Below are 24,014 nucleotides of genomic sequence, written 5' to 3' on the forward strand. Positions count from 1 at the left end.
ACCGATATGACCTTAAATATTCTCCCTACTCCTATCCCACTAAATAAAGGGTGACATGACTATACTCTTTGTGTGTCCCCAACAGGATGGCTTGCTTCTTTACAACTAATACCAACAGGTACAACCCTGGAATTCTACCATGATTAGTTCTATAAATTAAATGCTCCCAGCTGTTCCTCTGAACTTGAACTCCTACATGAATAAGTTTCCAGGCAGTTAGCTGATTTTTCCATTTCACTCTAATTTTAAAACACAAATATACTTTGATAATATTCATTAAATAAAAGTAATTCAACTTAATCACTTCATGATATCTTATTAAAGATACCTCCTAAACATACTCACTACCAGCATCTACAATATTTTTTGCCGATTCTACCTATTTCTACAATGTATTTTAATTTTCCTGTATACACCTGTTCTACAATATGTTTCTATTTGTACAATATACCTATTTCTAAAATATATTTTACCTAATTCTACTATATATTTTAATTTTTCTACCTATTTCTATTGTATATTTTAATTGTCCTATAATACAACCGTATAAAGCACAAATTTGAGGTACTGTGGCTTTAACCACAGATGTATAAGAAAAATAAAACTGGTGTTCTGGTGCCATTCTGCATTTTATGACAACAAATTTACATCCAAATCCACATTTTCAATAGCTAGTATGCAATATTCACTCAAACATAAGTTTAAAAAATACATTTTATTGTTTTAATTTTATTATGTTAGTCACCATACATCATTAGTTTTTGATGTAGTGACCCACGATTTTAAAAATAACTCATTCCTGGGGTGCCTGGGTGGCTCAGTCGGTTGAGCGACTGCCTTCGGCTCAGGTCATGATCCCGGAGTCCTGGGATCAAGCCCCGCATCGGGCTCCCGGCTCGGCGGGGAGCCTGCTTCTCCCTCTGACCCTCCCCCCTCTCATGCTGTTTCTCTCTCTCTCGCTCTCTAATAAATAAATAAATAAAATCTTTAAAGTTTAAAAAAAAAATAAAAATTAAAAAAAGATAACTCATCCAGTGAATGAAGGAATGAAAGAATCTGGCACCAAAAGGGCTAGCTGACAGTGACAATTTTTTAGTTTAAAGAGTACTCACTACTAGGAAATGGTGATTAATGGTTCCTTATGATGTAAACCGTCTAAATAGACAGTTCGGAGAATACACAAGTGGCCTTTAAAAGCATAAATACAAATGCTCAATTTCACTCATAAGAGAATCAAAAATAGAAGTCACCATGAGATACCAACTGTCACTATCAGACTGGGAAAAAACCCAAAGCTGACAACAAACTCCTCGCTGAGGCTGTGGGCAGACAGACACACAGATGCAGCTGTGGGAAGGCAAAATGCTACCACCTCTACTAAGCAGCATTTATTCGTATCTAACAAAATTACATATGCATTTACCCTTGATCCAACAATCCCACTTCTAGGAATCTATCCTAAAGACACATCTCCTTAAACACGAAAAAAAAAAATGTACAAAGCTATTCACTGCAGTGTCCCAAATGTCCACCAATAAGAAACTGGTATGGATACTGTGCTACAGTCACAGCTGAAAATATGGGGCTGTAAAACGAATGACAACCTCGGGGTGCCTGGGGGGCTCAGGTTGTTGGGTGTCCGACTCTTGACTTTGGCTCAGGCCATGATCTCAGGGTCATGGGATCGAGCCCCACAGCAGGCTCTGAGCTCAGTACAGAGTCTGCTTGAGATTCTCTCTCTCCCTCTCCCTCCACCCCTTCCCCATCACACTCTAAATGAATGAATGAATGCATGAATGAATGAATGACAACCTTTTTGAACTAGGGAAAATATTTCCTGGAAATCACTTCTCCTCCTCCCAGAAATCACTTCTTAAGTGAACAGAGTGAAATACAGAAAAGTATATATAGAATGTTTATGTAGCAGAAAGGGTACTAAGAATAAACATAAAGTACTAACCTGTTTTTAGAAAAGAAACACAAGGAAAAAATTCAGAGACTAATAAAAAGTCACCCATAGGAAACAGCTATAAATAGGGTATAGGGAGAGAATGGGATCAAGACTTTGGAGTATAGCTTTTTTTAAACATAGTTTTAACTTCTGAATCATATCAATGTTTTATATGTGCAAAAATTATACAAAAGATGTGAAAAGTAAATGGTAGTAATAAATACAAACAGAAACATTAATTTCATCGTATATCAAATTGCTAGCATAGACAAAAAATTACTTCAAACAATTTTTAAACTTTAAACTTCAATACTATGGAATATATTTAAAGACAAAAAAGGGCAAGCAAATCTTAAGTTTTACTCCATCTGCTTACTGTTAATAGTAATATTGATGCTGTAATTCTGTGACTATTACATATTTACTATTTGCTTTATACCAATACATATAATTATATTTACTATTACTTTAACAACAGATTTACTGTTTGCTTTATACTTACATAAATGTAGTCATTAGATTATAAATATATGTTTGCACAAAGCAAACAGAAAATATATTAAATATAACTTGGGAGCCAAGATTTTCCCTGTAATGGAAAGAAAATAAAATACAAACAGAGGCAAAGAGAAAAGCTCTATACTGCTAAATTTTTATTGAAAATATCTACATGAACTCGTGATTTCTATTATACTTTTTACTTTTATTTATCAAAGCATGATATACATGCTGAATGTACGCATGATTTCACACACAAACACACACACACACACGTATTTCCCAGCTCTGTCCCCTGAAGGAGCTGTGAAGGAACAACACTCCAGCAGTAAGCATGCTTTCTTTTTTTTTTTTTTTAAAGATTTTATTTATTTATTTGAGAGAGAGAGACTGAGAGAGAGAGAGCACATGAGAGGGGGGAGGGTCAGAGGGAGAAGCAGACTCCCTGCCGAGCAGGGAGCCCGATGCGGGACTCGATCCAGGGACTCCGGGATCATGACCTGAGCCGAAGGCAGTTGCTTAACCAACTGAGCCACCCAGGTGCCCAGTAAGCATGCTTTCTTAAGTTGAATACCTGTTAAAAGAACTCAGGGAATTTTGGAGAAAGAAATGATTCCACATCTTGGGACATGGGAGGTCCCAGGTGAGCCGTCCTGTTACTCCAGGTGACACAGAACCACTAATGGGGTCACACAGCAGCTGGCTTGAGGGGGCTCTCTCTGGCCAAATTTGAAAAAATATCAACATCAAAAAGACTAATGACTATTATGGATTGGAAGAAATTAAATTAGGAAAAAATTAATCCCCAAGCCCATAGTGACACTAAAGGGAGTGTGATAGGAGGGAGGGAAAACAGGAAAAAAGAAAAGTTCTTTTGAAAAGAAGAATACCGGGACGCCTGGGTGGCTCAGTTGGTTAAGCGTCTGCCTTCGGCTCAGGTCATGATCCCAGGGTCCTGGGATCGAGCCCTGCATCGGCTCCCTTCTCCACAGGGAGCCTGCTTCTCCCTCTGCCTCTGTGCTCTCTCTCTCGCTCGCTCTCTCTCAAATAAATAAAAATCTTTAAAAAAATTTAAAAATCTAAAAAAATAAAAGAGGAATACCAAATAAATAAATAATAAAAATAATTAAGCATGAGTGTACATGGGACAATAGACAGAATGAGAGAAGTCACTATTTTGCAACATCCACTATAAAGGCCCCCAACATACACTAGAAAACAAAAAAATGTAGGCGTAGTGGGGAACAGGATGCTCCTAAAGGACCCAAGTAACACTCCACAGATTACTGAACAATTACAGAGGCAAACAACATAACCTGGAAAATGATCGGTCAATTCCCATCTGCTCAGGTGGGACACCCTGACAGCACGTGACCCACCATGCAATGCAATAAAAGGACACAGCACCAATTCACGTTTCATTTCAACTCAACGACTTAAACTTTCGCAGTTTGTGTGAAATGGAGGAATGAGTTAAAACCAAGGGAAACAATGAGACAATTACTAAAAGTGGGACATTTTAGAGAAATCTGACCTGGACTTCTTAAAAAGTTATTGTGATTTTTAAAAGGGAGTGGGTGGGGGGGGGTTCTAGACTGAGAAACGAAAAAGGCATAACCAAATGTGTTCTGTGATGATTGGACCCTAGTTTGGGAAAAAAAGTGTATATATGAAATATATTTGGGGAACAATGAGTAATTTGAATAGGGAGTATATACAATATTGAGGATTTATTAATTTTCTCAGGTGTGATAAATATATTGGCAAAGATATGTAAGAATGTCTATTTTTTAGGAGACATATGTTTCAGCATTTAGGGGTGAAATGTCATAATGTGTTAGCTTTTAAATGATTCAGAAAATAAAAGAAGAGCAATAGAGACCATGAGAGAAAAGACAGTGAGACCAAGATCAACCAACTGTGGTTAGAGACCAAAACAGACTGACAGGAAGAGAGACAGACCGACCAAACAACCAGAGCAGGGACACACATCTGCCCAGAGAAGCAAATGTGACAAAATGTGAATAACTGTTGAATCGACATGAGGTTATTACACTATTCATTTCACTTTTCCGAAAGCTTGAAATTTTCAGAACGCAAGGGAGGAAAACAAATCTCAAGAAAACATGAGCACACACAAACCTGGCTCCCTGTGAGAATATAAGCATTTTATTGGCAAGGACTCCCTCTCCTTTATCTTTGATTTCCTGGTACCCAGCACAACATTTAATATGCTTGACAGATGCTCAGAGAAAGATGAGAGAACTGCTTTTATTTAAAAATACAACTACTAAGATTTACTGAGCCCTGAACACGTACTGAGCAATACAAAAAGCTTCCCATTCCTGATGGCATGTGATCTTTGCCGCAATCCTGAGGGAGATGCTATCCTTATCCCCGTATCACCAGTGAGGGAATGTGGGTTTCAGAGGTAAAATAATTTCCCCAGGCCACAAAGCTACCAAGTAGCCAGGCAGAATGTCCAGCTGTTTGACCCCACAGCCTCCATCTGAACTCTGTGTCCCAGTGCAGAAGGCTCTCAAATTTTAACGTGCATGAAGATTTTCCCTGGAAACATTTATAAAATGCACGCTTCTGGTACCCTCCCACAGGTCTGGGGTGGGACTGAGGGAACGTGCGTTTTATTTTCCTATTATTTTTTTAGGAAAGTGCATTTTTAAAGGGACATCTCCAGATAACTCTGATGCCAATGGTCCACAGACCACATTTCAAGATGTGCTGCTTAAAGGTACCACAGAAGGGCAAATGGGCAAATTCCAGAAGGGCCCAGTCGGTGTCTGGAGACGGCAGTGTGCATGCGGGCAGAGCAGCGAGTAGCATGTTATTATTAACCCGGGTTAGAACAGGTTTGTTTTTAATAAAATAATGCAACCCTCCTCACAAGATGCACAACACTAAGGACAGATGAGGTCTCTGTATGCCTATATCATCACAAAAGACAAGGGCAATGAAACAAAGTGATGTCTGAACACCTCAACGCTGAATTCAAGTGCTTTTGTCAAGATTCTGATTTCTGATCACTTGTAAGTTGCTATCAATCAATATTTGATGCCATCTAAGAGAAAAACACTTTGGTAATTTTTTTCTTTAAAGGCAAAGTTCCTTTCATTTCAGGGTTACCTTTCCTTGAGGTCAAAATGGTGTAGAAACATACTATTTCCTAATTTCTGAATTAATGTTCCAGGAAAAAAGAAACATGGACCTTGTAAAGAATCCCATAAAGATAAGAGCTTTGTAAGCCAAACACATAACAGAAGTTGAATGATTCTTGAACTTTGTTTATCGGTTAAAAAAAAAAAAAGCCAGGTTATTGGTTTGTAGATTATACATATTCAAAATCCTTATAGTAAATGCAATGCCAAATCAATACCTAACCTTTAAAAGACTATCAAATTTTAAATGTTAGAAGTAATTACCATCAATTTATCAAATTATTACCAAATAAATACACAGCTTTCTTTTTCTTCAAAGGTTCTAGTTAGATTCTGACAGGACTTCTTATTGAGAAATACAACTCACTGATTTACTGAATTCAAATTAACATCACCCTTTGGCTTTCCCAGCACATTAAGACTATTAAAGTGTTTTTTTATACATGATCACTATTCTATGGACCCACATTGAGGACATTTTAGAATCACTATTCTTACTGTAATCAAAACACTTTTTTTCATGTGTTGATCCATCCAGTCTATTATGCTATTACTCTTAGGACAAACTGCAAAAAGTTTATAGCCAACAGCCAAAGACTAAAACTTACTAAAATATGGGACCCTTCACCTGAATATTACCAGACCAGGGCAATATTTACTGTGCATTTATTTATATGTTAACCTAATCAGTTACTGGCTATATTAACATGGGCTGTTCGGTTACGAAACAAGTAATTTCCCTTAAATAGGTTTGCTAAAATACCACCCAAACTACAAATATTGGGAAATACTGCTTGTCTACTGCCATGTTTCCAGAGTGTCCTCTTAATTAAAAAAAAAAAAAAAAAAAAAAAAATCTGTCACAGTCCTCCATATTCTCAACTCCCCATATACTAAGTGCAAACTTGTGATAGAAGTGTAGCTGTAACTACCGTTGGTCTTTCTCTCTTTACAAAAGACAAGACCCATAACATCGCCCAATAACCAGGGTCAAAATTCCAAGTAAACTTCTTAATATAATGAAATACCTTAAGGCTCAAATTCTTTTACTTCTAGGAAAAGGGCCAGCTTTCTTATTCCTATAAGCTAGTAAGTAGCACATTCTCTGCTTATTTTCACCTAAGAGAGACATCTGTGGCAAGACTGAACTTTACAAGTGCCCCTTACCCTTTGCAACTGGAGTGAACCCATATAAATCACTAGAACTGTGAGCAGTATGAAGGACTAGGCAGAGTTCAAGGAAGCTAAAACACAAGGCAAGTCACTCTGCTTTTAAAAAAAAAAGCTAGCATGTCTTCTCAGGCGATACTGGGGAAAGGATGGGGACTCGGCTGAGCTCGGACTGGTGCACATCTGGGTGAGCAGATCCCTGGCAGGCTACTGGCTCTGTCTGCCTGGAGGTGGGCTCTCGGCAGCCACGTTGCTGCTGTTTGTCCCTGCTCTCTCGTCACAGAAGAGGCACCTGAGCCGAAATAAGCCACTTAGATGTTCACCTCCTTGGGAATTTAGAACTAAAACTGTCGTCTCCGTCTGCACTAGACCCTGGAGGAGAGCGAAACTGTTTAGGAGCCATACTGCAGCCACTCTTCCCAAGTGCACTTAGTGGTACACAGAGCCACCGTGTGGAGTTCCACGTGAGCAGGTGCAGACGGACGGGCTAAGAGAGAAGATTCTCTGAGTTCCTGGCAGTCTTCCACTTCCTTGTTCTATGCTACTTACAAGGCCTGCTCCATTCTTTGGCTTCTATGAGACACACCTGTATCCTTACAACAAACGCATTCATTAAGTCATTCATTCATGCTTCAGATGGTTTCTTTAACAGCCGCTGTCCAAATTAATGTAACAGGTAAACAGGGTACTGACCACAATATATGAGCAAGTTTTTATTTATCCACTTTCCTGAAGGTATATAAAGGCACAGATTGTTTTTTTATTTTTGCTTTTGTTTTTCTGTGATGAGGGCAAAGATGGATTCAATAGAGGAAATCACAACATTATCATAACAACCAGGTACAGCATAAAATAAGGATGCATCTCCTGGACAGGTTGTTTCTTTTTACTAAAATGTTGCTGTACGCTTGTTATTCATAGCTAGAATGTTTGTGCTTGAAGACTTGCTACAATTATAATTTTAAACTTTCACCAATAATTAACAAAGACTCAAAACCAAATATTCAAAGAATGTTTTTACTATTTCTAGGTGCTGGTTCCCTGCTGTCTCTAACCACAGCTGTCTTGTTTCAGACAATGCTTCCTTCCACCAACCACTAGGAAATAGAGAAACCTGGGTGCAAATTAGTCCATTTTTCAATTAATTTGTTTTGATGCTGGAATAAATAACAAGATTCAATAAAGTAAGCATTCTTCTCACTTAGAGTCTCATTAGACCTTAAATTTTCTATTTATACCAGCATTATGAGTTTTTACCCTTAGATGAAAGATCCAAGTTGTTTTATTTGTTCTCGTGTCAACCAAAACAAGTTATTCAAGTCTACAGTTCATTTAAACGAACGAATAACATTAGCTTTTATAGACACCAAACACCACACAACGAGATTAAAGTGTTTCACCATTTCTTTAATCTTTACTCAACCACTAAGAATTAGGTAGACAGTGGGGCACCTGGGTGGCTCAGTTGGTTAAGCATCTGCCTTCGGCTCAGGTCGTGATCCCAGAGTCCTGGGATCAAGCCCCACATTGTCGGGCTCCCTGATCGGGGGTGGGGCACCTGCTTCTCCCTCTCCCTCTGTGGACCCCCCCCTCGTGCTATCTTGTGCTCATTCACGCACTCTCTCTAAAATAAATAAATAAATAAAATCTTAAAAGAAAAAAGAATTAGGTAGACAGTAAAATTATCCTTAATTTGTATATCATTAAAAAACAGCGCCCACAAATAGTTCTCAATTTACATATTATAGCATATCACACCAAACACATAGAATACTCACATAAGTAAAATAGTCTATGAAAACTCTCATTTTCTCATTTCTTAAGCTTTCTAAAAATGTCATATATTTTCTCAAAATTGGTAAATTCTGAGCATTACATCTGACTCAGGAATTGAAATGGCGATTTCCGCTATAAAAAAGAATGAATGAATGTGGTGGAATCTAAGTAAGAAACTTGTATACTTACCAGTTTCTCAATTTCTGATTCAAGATTCTGTATGCAGTCAAGTTTTCTCTTGCGACAGCGTTGTGCAGCAATTCTGTTTTTACTTCTTCTTCGAATATCATGGATACAATCCAGTTGTTCTGGAGTCAGCTTGTGCATTTTCAACAAGGATTGAAAGTCATTTCGAGAGAGTGAAATTATTCGTTGTGCATTAAATGGCAGTTTTACCTAGAATGTAAAATAAACATTAGTAATTGTTGCCGTACTATGGAGTTATACTTAAATCTAGGAAGAGGAAGATACACACCTATATTTTCCAGAGAACTTCATTTAGACTTAAAAAAAAAATAGACCTCTATTTCAGATTTCTATATAATCCCTTATAATAAAGAATGATAATTTGATATTTCTAGACTATTTTAGAGAGTTCAGAAGACAAGCAAATTGAGAGCACATTTTTTTAGCAAATCAAAAATATTAACACAAATATTCATGCATTTAAAATAAAAAAAGAGAACTTAAGTTCTTTTACTAGAGTATGTTAATACCCCACAGATATCTTTAAGCCTCTTTCTAAGGTGTTTCTAACGTGTTTAACCAAACAAAAAAAAAATCTATTTTGTACTTTGATTTATTTTACTGTCTAGCACTCATTTAACACTGGTATAATTACACTAGTAATTTCTAAAGCATTGCAGAAAATTAAGTTTTCTGTCAAGGGAATAGTTTCACGTAACTCAACTTAAAAATCTACACATTTCACTTTCCAATATAGAAATGGTTAGAAAAGCCTTATGAATATTTTAAAGTCATTTTCAACATACTTAAATTGAGAAAAAGGAGAAGATAATTTTTTTTAAATAAAGAGTCACTATGTGACAATTATATTAATTATCAAAAATGCTTATAAAACATTGATCAAGTTTCTCTGGCAACCTACTTAATTTGTCTTTCAAACTAGAGAAACTAGTTATACAAAATGTTTTACAATTCCTTAAATGTCTTATTTTTTAACATTCTTTTCATAGTCCCAAACACTGGATTTACAAATGCCATAAACAAATCTCCAGCTATAACTCATGACTTCATATTACTTCTTAAATTAAATCACCAATAACCTCCTTCCAAAGCCAAGGGGGGTAAAAAAAAAAAAAAAAAAAAGAACCTCTCTCCCCCTTTTTAAACTCACGTCATCCAACAGCTAGAAAACTAAAGAAAATGATAAAGAACCAACAAACCTTTATTATTACTGGAATTATGGTAATGTTTTACAAAAAAAAAAGCAGCTATCAAATATGAACATTTGTACACAAAGTACACAGATCATGCTTGGTAAGGTTAATACCATACCAGCTACATGTAACTCATACCAAATTATTAAGACATTAAATTAATGGCTGAAATGGCTAAGGGAAAATAAGAAAAAAATTAATGGCTCTGAAAAACTAAGGCAAAGAAAACTCTGCATTAGAAGGCACATTCCTACACCTAGTCACTGCTAAATCACTGTTAAGTGACTAGTCCAGAGATCCTGTGGCAATGAATAAGATCGGAATATATGTTGCATTTTTCCAGGAGTTACCATGTAACAATCACAGAATCACTATTTTTTTTCCTCTTGGGACATGGTATTTGATTTAAACAGTTAAACAGCCAATGTGTGAATCCACTCCAGGGCAAACATAAATATACTTGCTTGAAATATATGAACACAGAAGTCCTTCAAACTTTGCCACACTCTTTGGGTACTGTTCACACAGTTTTATAACTGTCTGTGGGTTTCATCCCCCCTCCCTGAGCCTGCTCCTATGTCCCTAGTGGTGCAACAGGAGCTGACACAGAGTGAATCCCCATTAACAGTGGTAAAACAAGGACTTAGCAACACACACATTTTCCCCTCACCTCACATTCTTGTTCTCTGGCTGAACAGGGTTCGCTGTCACCTTCAGTATCGGTCTCAGAGTCATCTCCCAAGCTAATCACACAAGCATATGGGCAAGGTTCCTGCTGGGGTTCTGAAACATACTCATCATTTCCAATTTCCAAATTGCTTGAACAGCCTTCGGTACTCAGAGTACTTATAAAAGGGCAGTTGACGGAACTCAACGTTGTAAAAGTCCTCTGACCTGGCTCTGGGCTCTCGCTAATCCTGATACCTAACCAGGGACACTCAGACCGCTTCTGTGAGTAGATCTGTTCTGAACCATCTTTGGCCACAGCAGGTGATAACTGCATTTGGCAAGAAGAGTCTGTGCTGCAAATGTCACTCCAGAAGCCTTTTGCTAGGTGTTCTGCCACTTCTCGTTCCACACTACTCCGATCGCTGGAGGCAAGGCTACTGTCTTCCCTGGGGCCAGAGTCAGATTTCAAATGTAAATCCTGACTTTCACCAAATGTTTTCTCCTCTGGAACCTCTGTACCTGACAAAGGCTTTTCTGTTAACACTGCCGTGTTTTGCATTCCAGCAAAATTCAAGTCACCATATTGGTCATATGTGTGTAAAAGAGACAGAGAATAGAGCCCATGAGGGTCTGCAGAAGAATTGTGGGGGAAAGGAGTCACTTCTGATTTTTCTGATGGGCACTGAGAAGCAGGATCTTTCTTCCTGGTTTCTTCATGTTCTGTTGCTAATTTACTTTCTTCACATTTCAGAATCACCTGCAGATCTGCACAGTCCTGGATTCTTCCCAGACACTCATTTTCAGATGTCTCATTTGGCTGAACAGAAGCAGCATGAACGTCTTTGACACTGGATTCCACAGTACGGACTCTGTCAGTTCCAAAAGCTTTTTGGAATTTTCTGTATTTGGGGCATAAAGATGGCAAAGCCAGAGCAGCATCCTTTTCTAAGCACATGGATTCACAGGTTTGACTGGCACTGTCTTGCAGAGGAGATGATACTTTTGCATTTGCCTGATATCTATGCAGTTTCCACTGAGGAGTCTGGACATTTTTATTTTCCAAAAATTCCTCCACTTCGTCAATTTCTAAATCCCTCTGGTCCAAAAGTGAAAATTTAAGGTCTGCTTTTTGACAGTGTGACGGGATACATTTTTTTCTTAGGCATTCTTGCTGGTCAGCAGTGGAGTCCAAAAACTTAAATTTGAGAAACTGAAAGCAGGATTCCTCAATGTCACGTACACCTAAAAATTCCACACACTTGCACACTTCATCCACATTGTCCTTACTCAAAATCAGTTTGGCAGTGTAGGCAAACTGAATTAAAGGTTCAAATCCTTTAACTGTCACCTGTTAATATACAAAATAAAAACAAATGCATCACTTAAAGTGGTCTAGTAGATAAATAAAAGTAGAAGGGGAATAGAGAGATGAAGAACTTCTTTGTGATCATTATAAAAACAGGTCTTTTAATTTGGTAAGTAAAAATATTCTTCTAGAAAATGTAAAGCTAATTAGGAGTCTGGAAAAGCATGTTTAACAGACCCCATTCATTAGAACCATACCCTCCACTTTATAGATTCCACTTTTAAAGACACATGAATTACGGTTTTATTCACATGAGGTAAAGACATTAAACACTGCCATTAAGATATGTGTTGTTACTTTTTAAAAACAATGGCTAACCTATAGTTGGCCTTTATCATTTTCTTGGTATTGCCTTATTCACTGACCTCTGCCACAGAAGTGACAGTCTGTTGATTCCCCAAACTGTACAAACAATTTCATGGAAGCATGGGTGACCACCATAAGCTAAACTGTAGGCTTAGTATCCATCACAGAGTAGCCAGCACAGGCCTGTCTGAAACAAAAAAGTTCTACATACTTCCTCCAAACTCCTCTTAACAACCGCTACTTTGTGTCCCAATGCCACAAGGCTCAACACTCTTCTAGTTACAGTTACTCACTAAATTAAAGCAAGCTGTTCTATTAAGAGTAAGTGTGACCAGCACTTCCCCGACCTGAGAGGTCTCTTGGAGGCAAGACATAACAAGGACGGAAACATTTAGGTGCTTGAGCTCCACAACATGCTGGTGGGAAAGACATGTGTAAAACCAAGCTCTATAATTACGACACAAAATCATCTTTTGTTTACCAATGCACAGAAACAATATCAAGAAAGAAGAAAGGGGCAATAGAACACTTATGGAGTACCTACTTTCCATGAGCCGGTGTCTTAGAAAAATGGATGATTTTTAGAACCCTAAACCCACTCAGTTTCCCCTCAAAGGGAGAGAATGTGACATACTATAGCCATGACTCTGAGCATGACTTCTCCCAATGTCTACGATCCACTGGCTGTGCCCTGCTTTGGTCATTTATCAGAAAGTAACAGAGGGCCGCCTGGGTGGCTCAATCAGTTAAGCGACCGACTCTTCATTTCAGCTCAGGTCATGATCTCAGGATCCTGAGATCAATCCCCACCTTGGGCTCCACTCTGGGCATGGAGCCTGCTTAAGATTCTCTTTCTCCCTCTCCCTTTGCTCCTCCCCTATGCACATGCTCTCTCTCTTTAAAAAAAAAAAAAAGGGGGGGGTAATATAACAGTGGGTCAAGTTATTCAACTGCTCAATAACTATTGTTAACTAACATCCCAAACTAACAATTCTACATGTAAAATGTCATAATTTCCATGAAAAAAGTTAAAGAAATGAGTTGTTGCAGAACCTGGGAATTGCTCCTCAGCCTCATGACAAGAAGGACACAGTTTTATTTTCAACTTTATAAACCATAAAGAGATTTAATTAGGTTCAATTAAATTAAAAGCAGGGTGACTTCCAGAACCATGGACCTCTCTCCCACCTCTTCTGGTAGAGTAATGTTAAGCTCTGCATCGGCCTGGCCTACGATTCTCGAGTAGAGGTAACTGCTGCATGCCGCCAACACAGACCGGTGGGCGCGGAACCGCTGGCCCTCCACGAGGACAGTGACGTCACACAGCACGTCCTTCTTCCGCTGGTCGTTGAGGCTGAGCAAGACATTGGTGCTGTGTACCGAAGATTCATAGGCAAAAACCGCGTTCTCACTCAGAGACATTCTGTGTAACAAATGGTGTCGGGAAGTTCAGTGAAAGCATGCTTCTAGTCGTCATCAAACCTGCAAAAACACATGCAAGATTTCACTTGGATAAAGTCTTGTTAAAAATATATATATTTTTTTTTAAGATTTTATTTATTTATTTGAGACAGAGAAAATGAGAGAGACAGAGACCACAAGAGAGGGGGGAGGGTCAGAGGGAGAAGCAGGCTCCCCGCCAAGCAGGGAGCCCGATGCGGGACTCGATCCCGGGACTCCAGGATCATGACCCGAGCCGAAGGCAGTCGCTTAACCAACTGAGCCACCCAGGCGCCCCTAAAAATATTTTTTAAAACGACAGTGTCAAATATAACTTAAAATATTCATCACAAAAACAAAAATGAAAACAAAAGTCTCTAGAGAACCTAGACACATTTATTAATTTATTTCATTTAAAATAGGTTCTTGGGGCACCTGGGTGGCTCAGTCGTTAAGCGTCTGCCTTCGGCTCAGGTCATGATCCCAGGGTCCTGGGATCGAGCCCCGCATCAGGCTCCCTGCTCAGCGGGAAGCCTGCTTCTCCCTCTCCCACTCCCCCTGCTTGTGTTCCCTCTCTCGCTGTGTCTCTGTCAAATAAATAAAATCTTTAAAAAAATAAAATAAAATAAGATAAAATAGGTTCTTCACAGCCATTTTTAGTTAGGTTTCCTAATTTTAGGAAAAAGGATCTCGGGATGAGGGAGACAAGAACTTTAAACCAAGGATTTCATAGCTCTCTGAAAGTTAAGACATTTCACCCTGAGAAAACACCTCCAATGAGTGAACAGACTGGGTCAGGGAAATTTCTGGGTGGCATCCTAACCCTGTTGCTTCATGACATTAATGGGCATGTGTGCATAGTTCCCCAGAGGTCACCCTTGGGCGGGGACTGACACTAGAACAGGCAGATGGCATTCCACCATTCTCCATGCCCCCTTCCCCAACATTTGACAGCTGGTAGGAGGCTTTGGTCCTTTGTAGTAAGGGACACATTCTACATAAGGAAAGGTCCTCCAACATAAGGAAGAAAATGACTTGAGAAAAAGACTCAAATCTGTCAAGCCAGATCTTAACAAGTCTTTTTATAGAACAAGTCTTGCTTTACACTACAAAACAGAGGCAACAAGTACAACTATTTCATCATTAAGAAAATGCTTTACCATACACAGAAACTCTTAGTTTTCTCAAAATGTTTAAATATATCAAAAATGTGTATATATTTTTAAATATACCATATCTTAAATGTTTTAAATATTATGACATATAATAAATGCCATTTTCGATCATATATAAACGACTAGCAAGAAGGGTAGCCACAATATATGTATGTCTACATATTTCAATCGTGTACTATTCTTATATATTACATATTATAAAACACACAGAGACCAGGAAATTAAAAGAGAAGTTCTAGTATTTTCTTTCAGAGCACAATGGCCAGTGGTGAGCACCCCCAAGGAGTGTGTGCGTACCCCTCTGTAGCATGATGATCAGGCTGAGAAACTCCTCACAGGTATCATCCCTGTCATTCACTTCTGTTCTTCTGAACTAACTCACTGCCTGAAACAGGAAGGTCCTCAAAAGTTCAGTGACTAAATAAATGTTATTGTTTCCAGATTTGTTACACTCCAAACAAAAATGAAAGGAGACAAGAGGACTACTAAAGTTCAGGCACACCAGGCCCAGATCACGGGTGACTTCTGCCTCAAAGACAGGCTGTTTTAGTCACAAACACATGAAATGCATTTATAAATTCTATCCTACTTAGGTGTTTATCTTTGAAGTGCTCAATACAGCTAAAATGTTAAGTTCCTCAGAAGGAGTCAATGAAAATAAAATGTCTCATTATGTGGCTAAACTCTACCCTAGGTTAAGGCTCACAACCTATCATTCACTGATTCAGCACACCACATAAAATCATGGCAACTTCAAAATTAGGTACTAGAACTGAATTAACTTTTGGGTTGTGCCCACTCGAAAGAGTAAATTCCCTTTAGCAATCTGTCTTAATATTTCAGTTACCAACACAAGGAATTAACGTTAGGAATAGTAAGAAACCATCATTCAAAGAGATCATGTACCCTCTCTATGGGGTACCACACACCACTCTGCCCTCCACTTTTCTCTAAGACTATGTGCACCTTCCCCAGCCAAGCCAGACTCAAAAGCTTACCTTTCTCTGTCCCTGCACCCAAGTCCTCAGTCTCTTTATTCTTCTCTGGCATCTGCCTTGCAAACCCTTAAAACTAGACTAATCTTACTCTAACATCTCTTCGTTCTGCCAAACACCGCATAGCCAGGCAAAACTATAAACACACACAGGCTGGTGTCACTATAAATTCATGGTCTCAGCACTGTTCATCAGTTCTTTTGTGTGCCCTGATAGCCTGTTCTCCACAACAGCCTTCCGAGTAGCCCACTTTTCTCACAAGTTATCCAATCTCAGAAAATATTACCCCCCGCCACACACACACCACCTCCACAGGTTCCCTCTCCTATTGAAAACAGTCCTCAATGTCTGCTCTTGACCTTATACCATCCTTGCTTCTCTGGAATCCAGGACCTTCTCTTAACACTCTCTTCTCACGTATGTCCAAACTTTCTATGCTGGCTTCTTCCCATTAGACTTTGCTCATAAATATGCTTAAGTCTCTCGAGAAACTACCCTAAAAAACACTAACAACTAACAGCAAATATTCACTAAGCTATTATTCTGTATGAGGCACTGGCCTGAGGTGCTGACACAGCTTATCTTACCTACTCTTCACCATAGCCCCATGACATGGATGCTCTTATATCATCCCAACCTTACAGATAAGGAAACTGAGGCTCAGTAAGAAGTATCTTGGCCGTGGTCAAAAACCCAGTAAGACGAAGAATGAGGATTTGCACCAAGCACCTGACTACTCCATATCTGTCTCCAGTTAGTAGCTGCTGAACACACAGTATAGGAAGTCACTGCAGTAGTGTGGGGAGCCAGGTATTACTAAAAGGTTGTGCATGAAAATAGGGAAATGGGCTTCCCAGGTCACCAGGAGCAAATGAACTGGACCTGAACTTCAAAAAGAGGACTCTGGACTCTTCAACACTGCAACCTAAAAGTACTCTGATTCTCAAGGAAACTACAGCAAAAACAGTTCCCATACCTTCACTTTAGAGCTGCCGTCAGCCCACATGTGTATCCTCACTACTCATCTCGAATTCCAGAATTTATTCTTGGCTCAGCCCTCCAGTTTAGGCACTTGGGGTGACAGACCGTAAGTTCACAGCCAGCTTACAGATTTGCTGTGAGATACAGATTTGGGTGACAGGCCAACCTCAAGCCCCAGCTGCAGCTGAGAGAAGCCAGAGACCCAGGTAGTACAACAAACAGCCACTCAAGAGGACCCAAGAAGTGTCTCACTCAAGTGGACTGAGCATATGGATGCCATGACTCATCTTGCTCCCCGCACCGGAACCCTGGGACCCATCACGACACCTCCTTCAGCCGCTGCATGCAATCTCTCATTGGGACCTACTACCTCTGCCTCTACACACGGTGACCCACTTCTCTCCGTCTGCCCTGCCACAATTCTGGTCTAAGACGTCACTGGCTCTTGTCTAGGCAAATGCTGCTCAGCCTTTTGTAATGGCTTCTAAGCATACCCATGTACAAACATATTAAATAAAAAGTGAAACTAGGTTTCACATATCAATATTCTATCCTTACTAGTGCAAAGTATTCTAATTTCTACTCTGTTCTATTTGGGTTTTTTTTAAGATTTTTTATTTATTTGCGAGAGAGAGAATGAGAGAGAGCATGAGAAGGAGGAGGGTCAGAGGGAGAAGCAGACTCCCTGCTGAGCAGGGAGCCCGACGTGGGACTTGATCCCGAGACTCCAGGATCATGACCTGAGCCGAAGGCAGTCGCTTAACCAACTGAGCCACCCAGGCGCCCTCTACTCTGTTCTATTTAAAAAAAAAAAAAAAATTCCAGTTGTGATTCACTCAATTTCAAGAGCCACCAATGGACCATCACCTCACGCATGGAAAACAGCCCAGTGGCTAACACACAGGGTCTGGAATCACACACTATCCTAGGTTCAAATCCCAGCTCTGCCATTACCTAGCTATATGACCTTTGGGCAAGCTGCTTAACCTTGCCAGGTCTTGGTTTCCTCACCTATAAAATAAGGGTAACAACAGCACCTCACTGGATTGTCATGAGGTATATATGGACAATGAGGGTAAATGGGTTAGAATAGTGCCTGGCCTATAGCAAACAAACAGGAAAATATCAGCTGCTCTTAATAATTTTAATAATAACAAAAGCTTCATCCCCCTCAAGCCCCTCTAGATCCCCTCCAAATTATTCTCCCACATCGAAGTGATTTCTCCCTTGCCGAAACCCAACATTGTCTTCCAAATTTCTTATGATCAATTCTAAATCTTTAGCCTATCCTCCAGACCTGCATTAATCCAGCCTTGAGCTTCTGTCTCCCTCTCTTGCTATTCTCTAGCCTCACCATGCTTTCTTCCTGCCCCAGGGAACCAAGCTCCTCTCGACCTCAGGGATTTTGAACACACTGTGCCTGGTAACTGTACTTCTACTCCTCAGCTGACTAACTACTCACCTTTTAGGTCTCAGCTTAAATGTCAAAATGTCATCTGACTTGTTTTCTGCCATAACTCAAGCACGTAACATAACCGTACCTGACTCAATGCAGGAACTTGCTTCTGAATGAATGACTTCACATATTTACTACAAATCCAAAATGTAGATCATCTACATTTTCTTCCAAACAGTGCAATCAGCTATTCTGGTATATATAGGAACAATGCCACTAAGCCAAGCACTCAGAGGAAAAGTCTTTGGATAGCTTTCCCAGAGTCAGGAGCAGCAAAGGGAGCCTACCTCTGAGAGCCAAAAACGTATCTGCAAGACAACTGGCCAAAGAAGAACAAGACTTGGCAACTATAAACAAAGCCAGTACAACTGACTTGCATGAACAAAGACACCATGACCTTGGCCTCATCAGCATGGGGTACTACCGAAAGTTAATGTGAAAATCAATTTTCCTAATTCTGAAAACCATCTAAGTGGTCACTTATCCATTTTCACCCAATAACATAATGACTAAAGACTGGCACACATCCTTCTAACATCTTGTCAGTGACCTTCTAACATTTCTCAAACCTAAAAGGTAAAATACACCACTACCAAAGGAACCTTCCAGATTTAAAATTCTCTTAATTTATCAACACCAAATTTAGATTCCTACATTACACCTGAATTTTTCTATATTCTTGGAAATATATGCCTTTGTTGTAATTCAAAATAAAGGTTTGCTGACCTTTGTAACTTGCTGATTCATTCAGTAATGCTGATAAAGGATGAACAAGCATTTTAAAGCTTCCTGTACTTCGATTTGGAAATAACTTCTGTTCTCTACTCAACATATACAATTTAGTTTTCATAGTTACCAGTTGATGTTTTTGCTTTCAAAACAATAAAGAAAATAAACAAGATGCTATGGCTTCATCACATTTTCATAACTTAAAGGATAATTTACTTTAAAAAAAGAAACTTTTAAGAGCCTAAGATGAATATCTGATCATGGGCCAAGTACAATGCTTCATAATAAAAATTCAGAAAGTAACTATGAGGATGAAGTTCCACACATACAAGAGCTGGAATTTTGTTTCCCTCAAGTCTCACAGAACTTTGGCTTGTTTTAATTATCAATGTAGAAGGGCACACAAAATAACCTAACACCAAGGAATCACTTAAAAGAAAAAAAACTATCATCCAAACATTCTTTATCTTCACCGAACAATGACAAATGTCCTTTCTACAAGTGTATACCTGAGCTACCCAACAGATTTAGTGCATGAAAACAGAAAAGACAGTCCCTACATTCAAGAACATAATCTATAGATGTTCAAAATGAAAATGATGCCTTGGGACAAAAGAGATGACAATGATCATTATAATCAATTTACAAAGGAATGTGAACATTCCTAAATGTATTTATTTGCAATAAGTCTTCAAACAAAAACTACTTCCTGTCAATTCTCATTTAACTGTAATATTCAATTAATGAAAACAATGATTTCCAAAATAGTTCTGTTAGCCAAGGGGGTGTGTATGTGTGTGTGCGTGCATCCACGCGCATGTGTCTATGTGTGTAGATGGGCATAAGTTGGACGTCCAATATGGCACAAAAGCAATACTCTCCATCTGCAGCCTGAAAGAATTCCTTAGAACTCCCTTCCCCTTCTCTCTAGTGGCCATTCGGTATGTCTACCTTTTCCTCCTTATTGCTTCTGCCCACCACCAACTCCATCACCCTGTCAATTACTTTGCCTCACTCAGTTTCAGGTCAGGGTCTTTAATGGCTCAGAAGACAGGAAAATTCCTCATAGCACACCATCCTTCTCGGCTCCCTCCTAAGCTTCAAGCTCCCCTAAGCCAGTTTCTGTTACAATTTACCCAAGATACCCAGAGTTTGAGTGTTCTTCTGAAGTTAGGTGCACCTTATCTTCTACTGTTCAAGTAGATGGCAAAGACCCAACAATATCGTTGTGTGTACACCTTTCTTTGTCTTTCCTTTCTGAGTCTGTATATATATTTATATAAAAGCATAAATAAATACATAAGTAAGTTTGTTTTTAATATAAGGTAGAGATGCTCATGGAAAAGTGTCTTTTTAAAAAGGGCTTATTTGCAACGACGTGGATGGAATTGGAGGGTACTATGCTGAGCAAAATAAGCAATCAGAGAAAGACATGTATCATATGACCTCACTGATATGAGGAATTCTTAATCTCAGGAAACAAACTGAGGGTTGCTGGAGTGGTGGGGGGTGGGAGGGATGGGAGGGATGGGGTGTCTGGGTGAAAGACATTGGGGAGGGTATGTGCTATGGTGAGCGCTGTGAATTGTGTAAGAAGGTTGAATCACAGACCTGTACCTCTGAAACAAATAATACATTATATGTTGGAAAAAAGAAGATAGTAGGAAGGGAAAACGAAGGGGGGAAATCGGAGGGGGAGACGAACCATGAGAGACTATGGACTATGAGAAACAAACTGAGGGTTCTAGAGGGGAGGGGGGTGGGGGGATGGGTTAGCCTGGTGATGGGTATTAGGGAGGCACGTTCTGCATGGAGCACTGGATGTTATATGCAAACAATGAATCACGAAACAGTACATCAAAAACTAATTATGTAATGTATGGTGATTAAATAAATTAATTAAATAAATAAAATAAAATAAAAAGAAGGGGTTTTTTTTTAAAGATTTTATTTATTTATTTGACAGAGAGAGACATAGTGAGAGCAGGAACACAAGCAGGGGGAGTGGGAGAGGGAGAAGCAGGCCTCTCGCAGAGCAGGGAGCCTGACGTGGGGCTCAATCCCAGGACCCTGGGATTATGACCTGAGCCGAAGGCAGACGCTTAACAACTGAGCCACCCAGGCGCCCCAAGAAGGGCTTTTCTTGCTACTATTGCCAATCTGGAAAGAACCTTAACATCAAAAAGTCTGTGGGAATTTAAATCAGAGACAATAATTTAAGTCTACATTCTTCCCTATATTCTCAGACCTGAATCACCTGCCAGGAAGAGCCAGGAAGAATAACTCAGTGACCAAGATTTGCTATTTTCTTTAAGTTTCTGCAGATCTTAAATATCATACTTGTTTAAACATCATATCTGAGGGTGCCTGGGTGGCTCAGTCGTTAAGTGTCTGCCTTCGGCTCAGGTCATGATCCCAGAGTTCTGGGATCAAACCCCACATCGGGCTCCCTGCTCAGCAGGAAGCCTGCTTCTCCCTCTCTCACTCCCCCTGCTTGTGTTCCCTCTCTCGCTGTCTCTGTCAAATAAATAAATATTTTTTAAAAAAATCTGAGAATCACATTTTCTAAATCCATTCCTCTTATGAAAAAATCCTAAGTATGACTAGATGAGGTACATAAATGTATAGATCAAAAAAGCTGAGTGAAAATAGATAACAAAACAAAAATATAAATTAAGTAGCAGAAGACCTTACAAAAGCACCAAAAACAAGGACATTGTTTTTAGAGGACTTTTACAACAACATATGGGAATGTGACTTGGAAATCTATGTTAAAACTATGTGACGAAAAATGCCACATCTTTCTTAAAATGAGATGTGGAGAATGGAGAAGGTAAGCAAATCATTACAATTTTTGCAGCTCATGGTTCATTCCCTGCTTCCATACAGGGAAAGTTGGACTTTTTTCCACTTATTCTTCCTCATATTAAAAATTATGCATTTAGGGGCGCCTGGGTGGCTCAGTCGTTAAGCGTCTGCCTTCGGCTCAGGTCATGATCCCAGGGTCCTGGGATCGAGCCCCGCATCGGGCTCCCTGCTCGGCGGGAAGCCTGCTTCTCCCTCTTCCACCCCCTCTGCTTGTGTTCCCTCTCTTGCTGTGTCTCTCTCTCTCTCAAATAAATAAAATCTTTAAAAAAAAAAATTATGCACTTAATCATGGATCTTTTATTATATTTACTTGGTCTAATTCCATATCTGAAATGATAAAGCTAAACATAGAGGGGAGAAGTCTGAATGGTTAGAGAAGTTTGAAGACCTTATTTACAGACTCACCAACTAAGAGGTCAGAAACAAAAGGTTTTTTACTTCCCAAGTCAACAAATCCAGCTTTGATAATTCTGGGTACCACGTTTAAGATAGCCTGGAAGGGAATAAAGGACGAAAAAAAAGAAGGAACATAGGAAACCCGAGCTCAAGAACCAAAACAAGAATAATGGATTCCACCATTATACCTTCTCAACTGAAAAGAATTTAAGAAACAAAGGAGTCTTTTATTTGCTTAACATATTTGGCAGCTACTTGATCCTTAATAGGATTGTTCTATCTCAACTGAATTAGATGTTATAAAATATGAACTAGCAACTAGAATTGGCCCACACCAATAAAACTAATTTACTGAATACATATTTTTTATCATGCACTTGTCAGTCACTACTTTCTGTATCAACACTGAGGTATGACTTACACAGAACTGCACTATTTAAAGTACACAATTCAATGAGTTTTGACACTTGCATACTGTGCATGAAGCCAAGATCAAGATACAGAAATTTTTTAAAAAGATGTAGAAATTTCATGACTCAAAATTCCACATCTCCTTTTTTGTCTCTCCTTCCCTGTTGCCCTAGCTCCAGGTAACCAATGCTTTGCTTGATGTCACTGTAAATTAGCATGCATTTTCTATGATTTTTATATAAATGGAATCATGCATTATGTCCTCTAGCTTCAGGCTTCTTTCATTCAGCTTAATGACATTCATACTGCATACATCAGATGTTCTCTATTGCTGAATAATATTCCCTCGTATCACTCTATCACTATTTGTGTATCCATTTAACTACTGATGGACTATTCTAACAAAGATGGGCACAACTGCATTGCTTCCAGTTTGGGATTACTGTCATAAAGCTTCTGTGAACATCCAGATGGACATTTACTTTGTTTCTCTTGGGTAAATAAATACCTAGGGGTAGAAGAGCTGAGTGATATGGTAGGTTTATGTTTAACTTTTCAGAAATTACTGAAGAGTTTTCCAAAGCAACTGTATCATTTTGGACTGCTACGAGCAGTGTATAACAAGTCCAGCTGCTCCACATTCTCAGCAATCCTTGGTATTCAGTCTTTTAATCTTAGCTACCCTAATAGAGGTACCGTGCTATCCCAGTATGGTTTTAATTTGCATTTCCTGAGGGCCACTGATGTTGAGCATTTTTTTATGTGCTTATTGGCCATTTGGATATCTTCTTTTGTGAAATATCTGTCCAATTTTTCTGCTCATGTTTACTGGGCTGCTTTCTTATTGAGTTGTAAAAGCCAGTAGAATTTTTATTAGGATTGCAGTGACCCTATATACCCATTTGGGGAGAACCAAAATCTAAATTGAGTCTTCTCATGCACCAACATGGCAAATCTTCCCATTTACTCAGATCTTCTTTCAGCATTATTCCGGTATTTTTAGTAAAGAGGTCTTGCATATCTTTTGTTAAATTTATTCCTAACTAGTTTATGGGGGGTTTTTTTGTAGTTACTATAAGTGAATTTGTTTGTTAAACTTCATTTTCTGGTTTTCTGCTGCTACAATGTAAACATAAAATCAATTTTTTTAAATACTGAAATATTAACCTTGAATTCTGCAATCTTACTTATTAATTCACTTATTAGGTCTTATAGTTGCTTTGCAGATTCCTTAGGATTCTCCAGGTACATAAT

At 39.0% G+C, this 24,014-nt stretch overlaps 1 protein-coding gene across 10 annotated transcripts in view; it reads right to left on the reverse strand.

Moving 5' to 3' along the window:
- The window catches only part of BACH1 (BTB domain and CNC homolog 1), a 61,678-nt gene that overhangs the window by 23,496 nt on the left and 14,168 nt on the right, over nucleotides 1–24,014 (reverse strand). For 5 of the 10 annotated variants that reach the window (XR_010407793.1, XM_064579660.1, XM_064579652.1 and 2 more), the window contains 4 exons: nucleotides 15,222–15,309; nucleotides 13,498–13,791; nucleotides 10,639–11,985; nucleotides 8,758–8,964 (listed from right to left, as the gene is read on the reverse strand). Coding sequence is in view for 9 of the 10 variants with exons in the window: in XM_064579660.1 (XP_064435730.1) it covers nucleotides 8,758–8,964; nucleotides 10,639–11,985; nucleotides 13,498–13,731 (1,788 nt within the window). In the remaining variant the exon portion in view is untranslated. Of the gene's footprint in view, nucleotides 1–8,757; nucleotides 8,965–10,638; nucleotides 11,986–13,497; nucleotides 13,792–15,221; nucleotides 15,310–24,014 lie in introns of those variants that run through there. The other 5 variants (XM_045902573.3, XM_045902578.3, XM_054504116.2 and 2 more) reach the window with 1 other exon arrangement.

The sequence above is a fragment of the Mirounga angustirostris genome, unplaced genomic scaffold (genome assembly GCF_029215605.1).
Source record: "Mirounga angustirostris isolate CCGP_5_RB_7025 unplaced genomic scaffold, mMirAng1.0.hap1 SCAF_1, whole genome shotgun sequence".
Classification (NCBI taxonomy): domain Eukaryota; kingdom Metazoa; phylum Chordata; class Mammalia; order Carnivora; family Phocidae; genus Mirounga; species Mirounga angustirostris.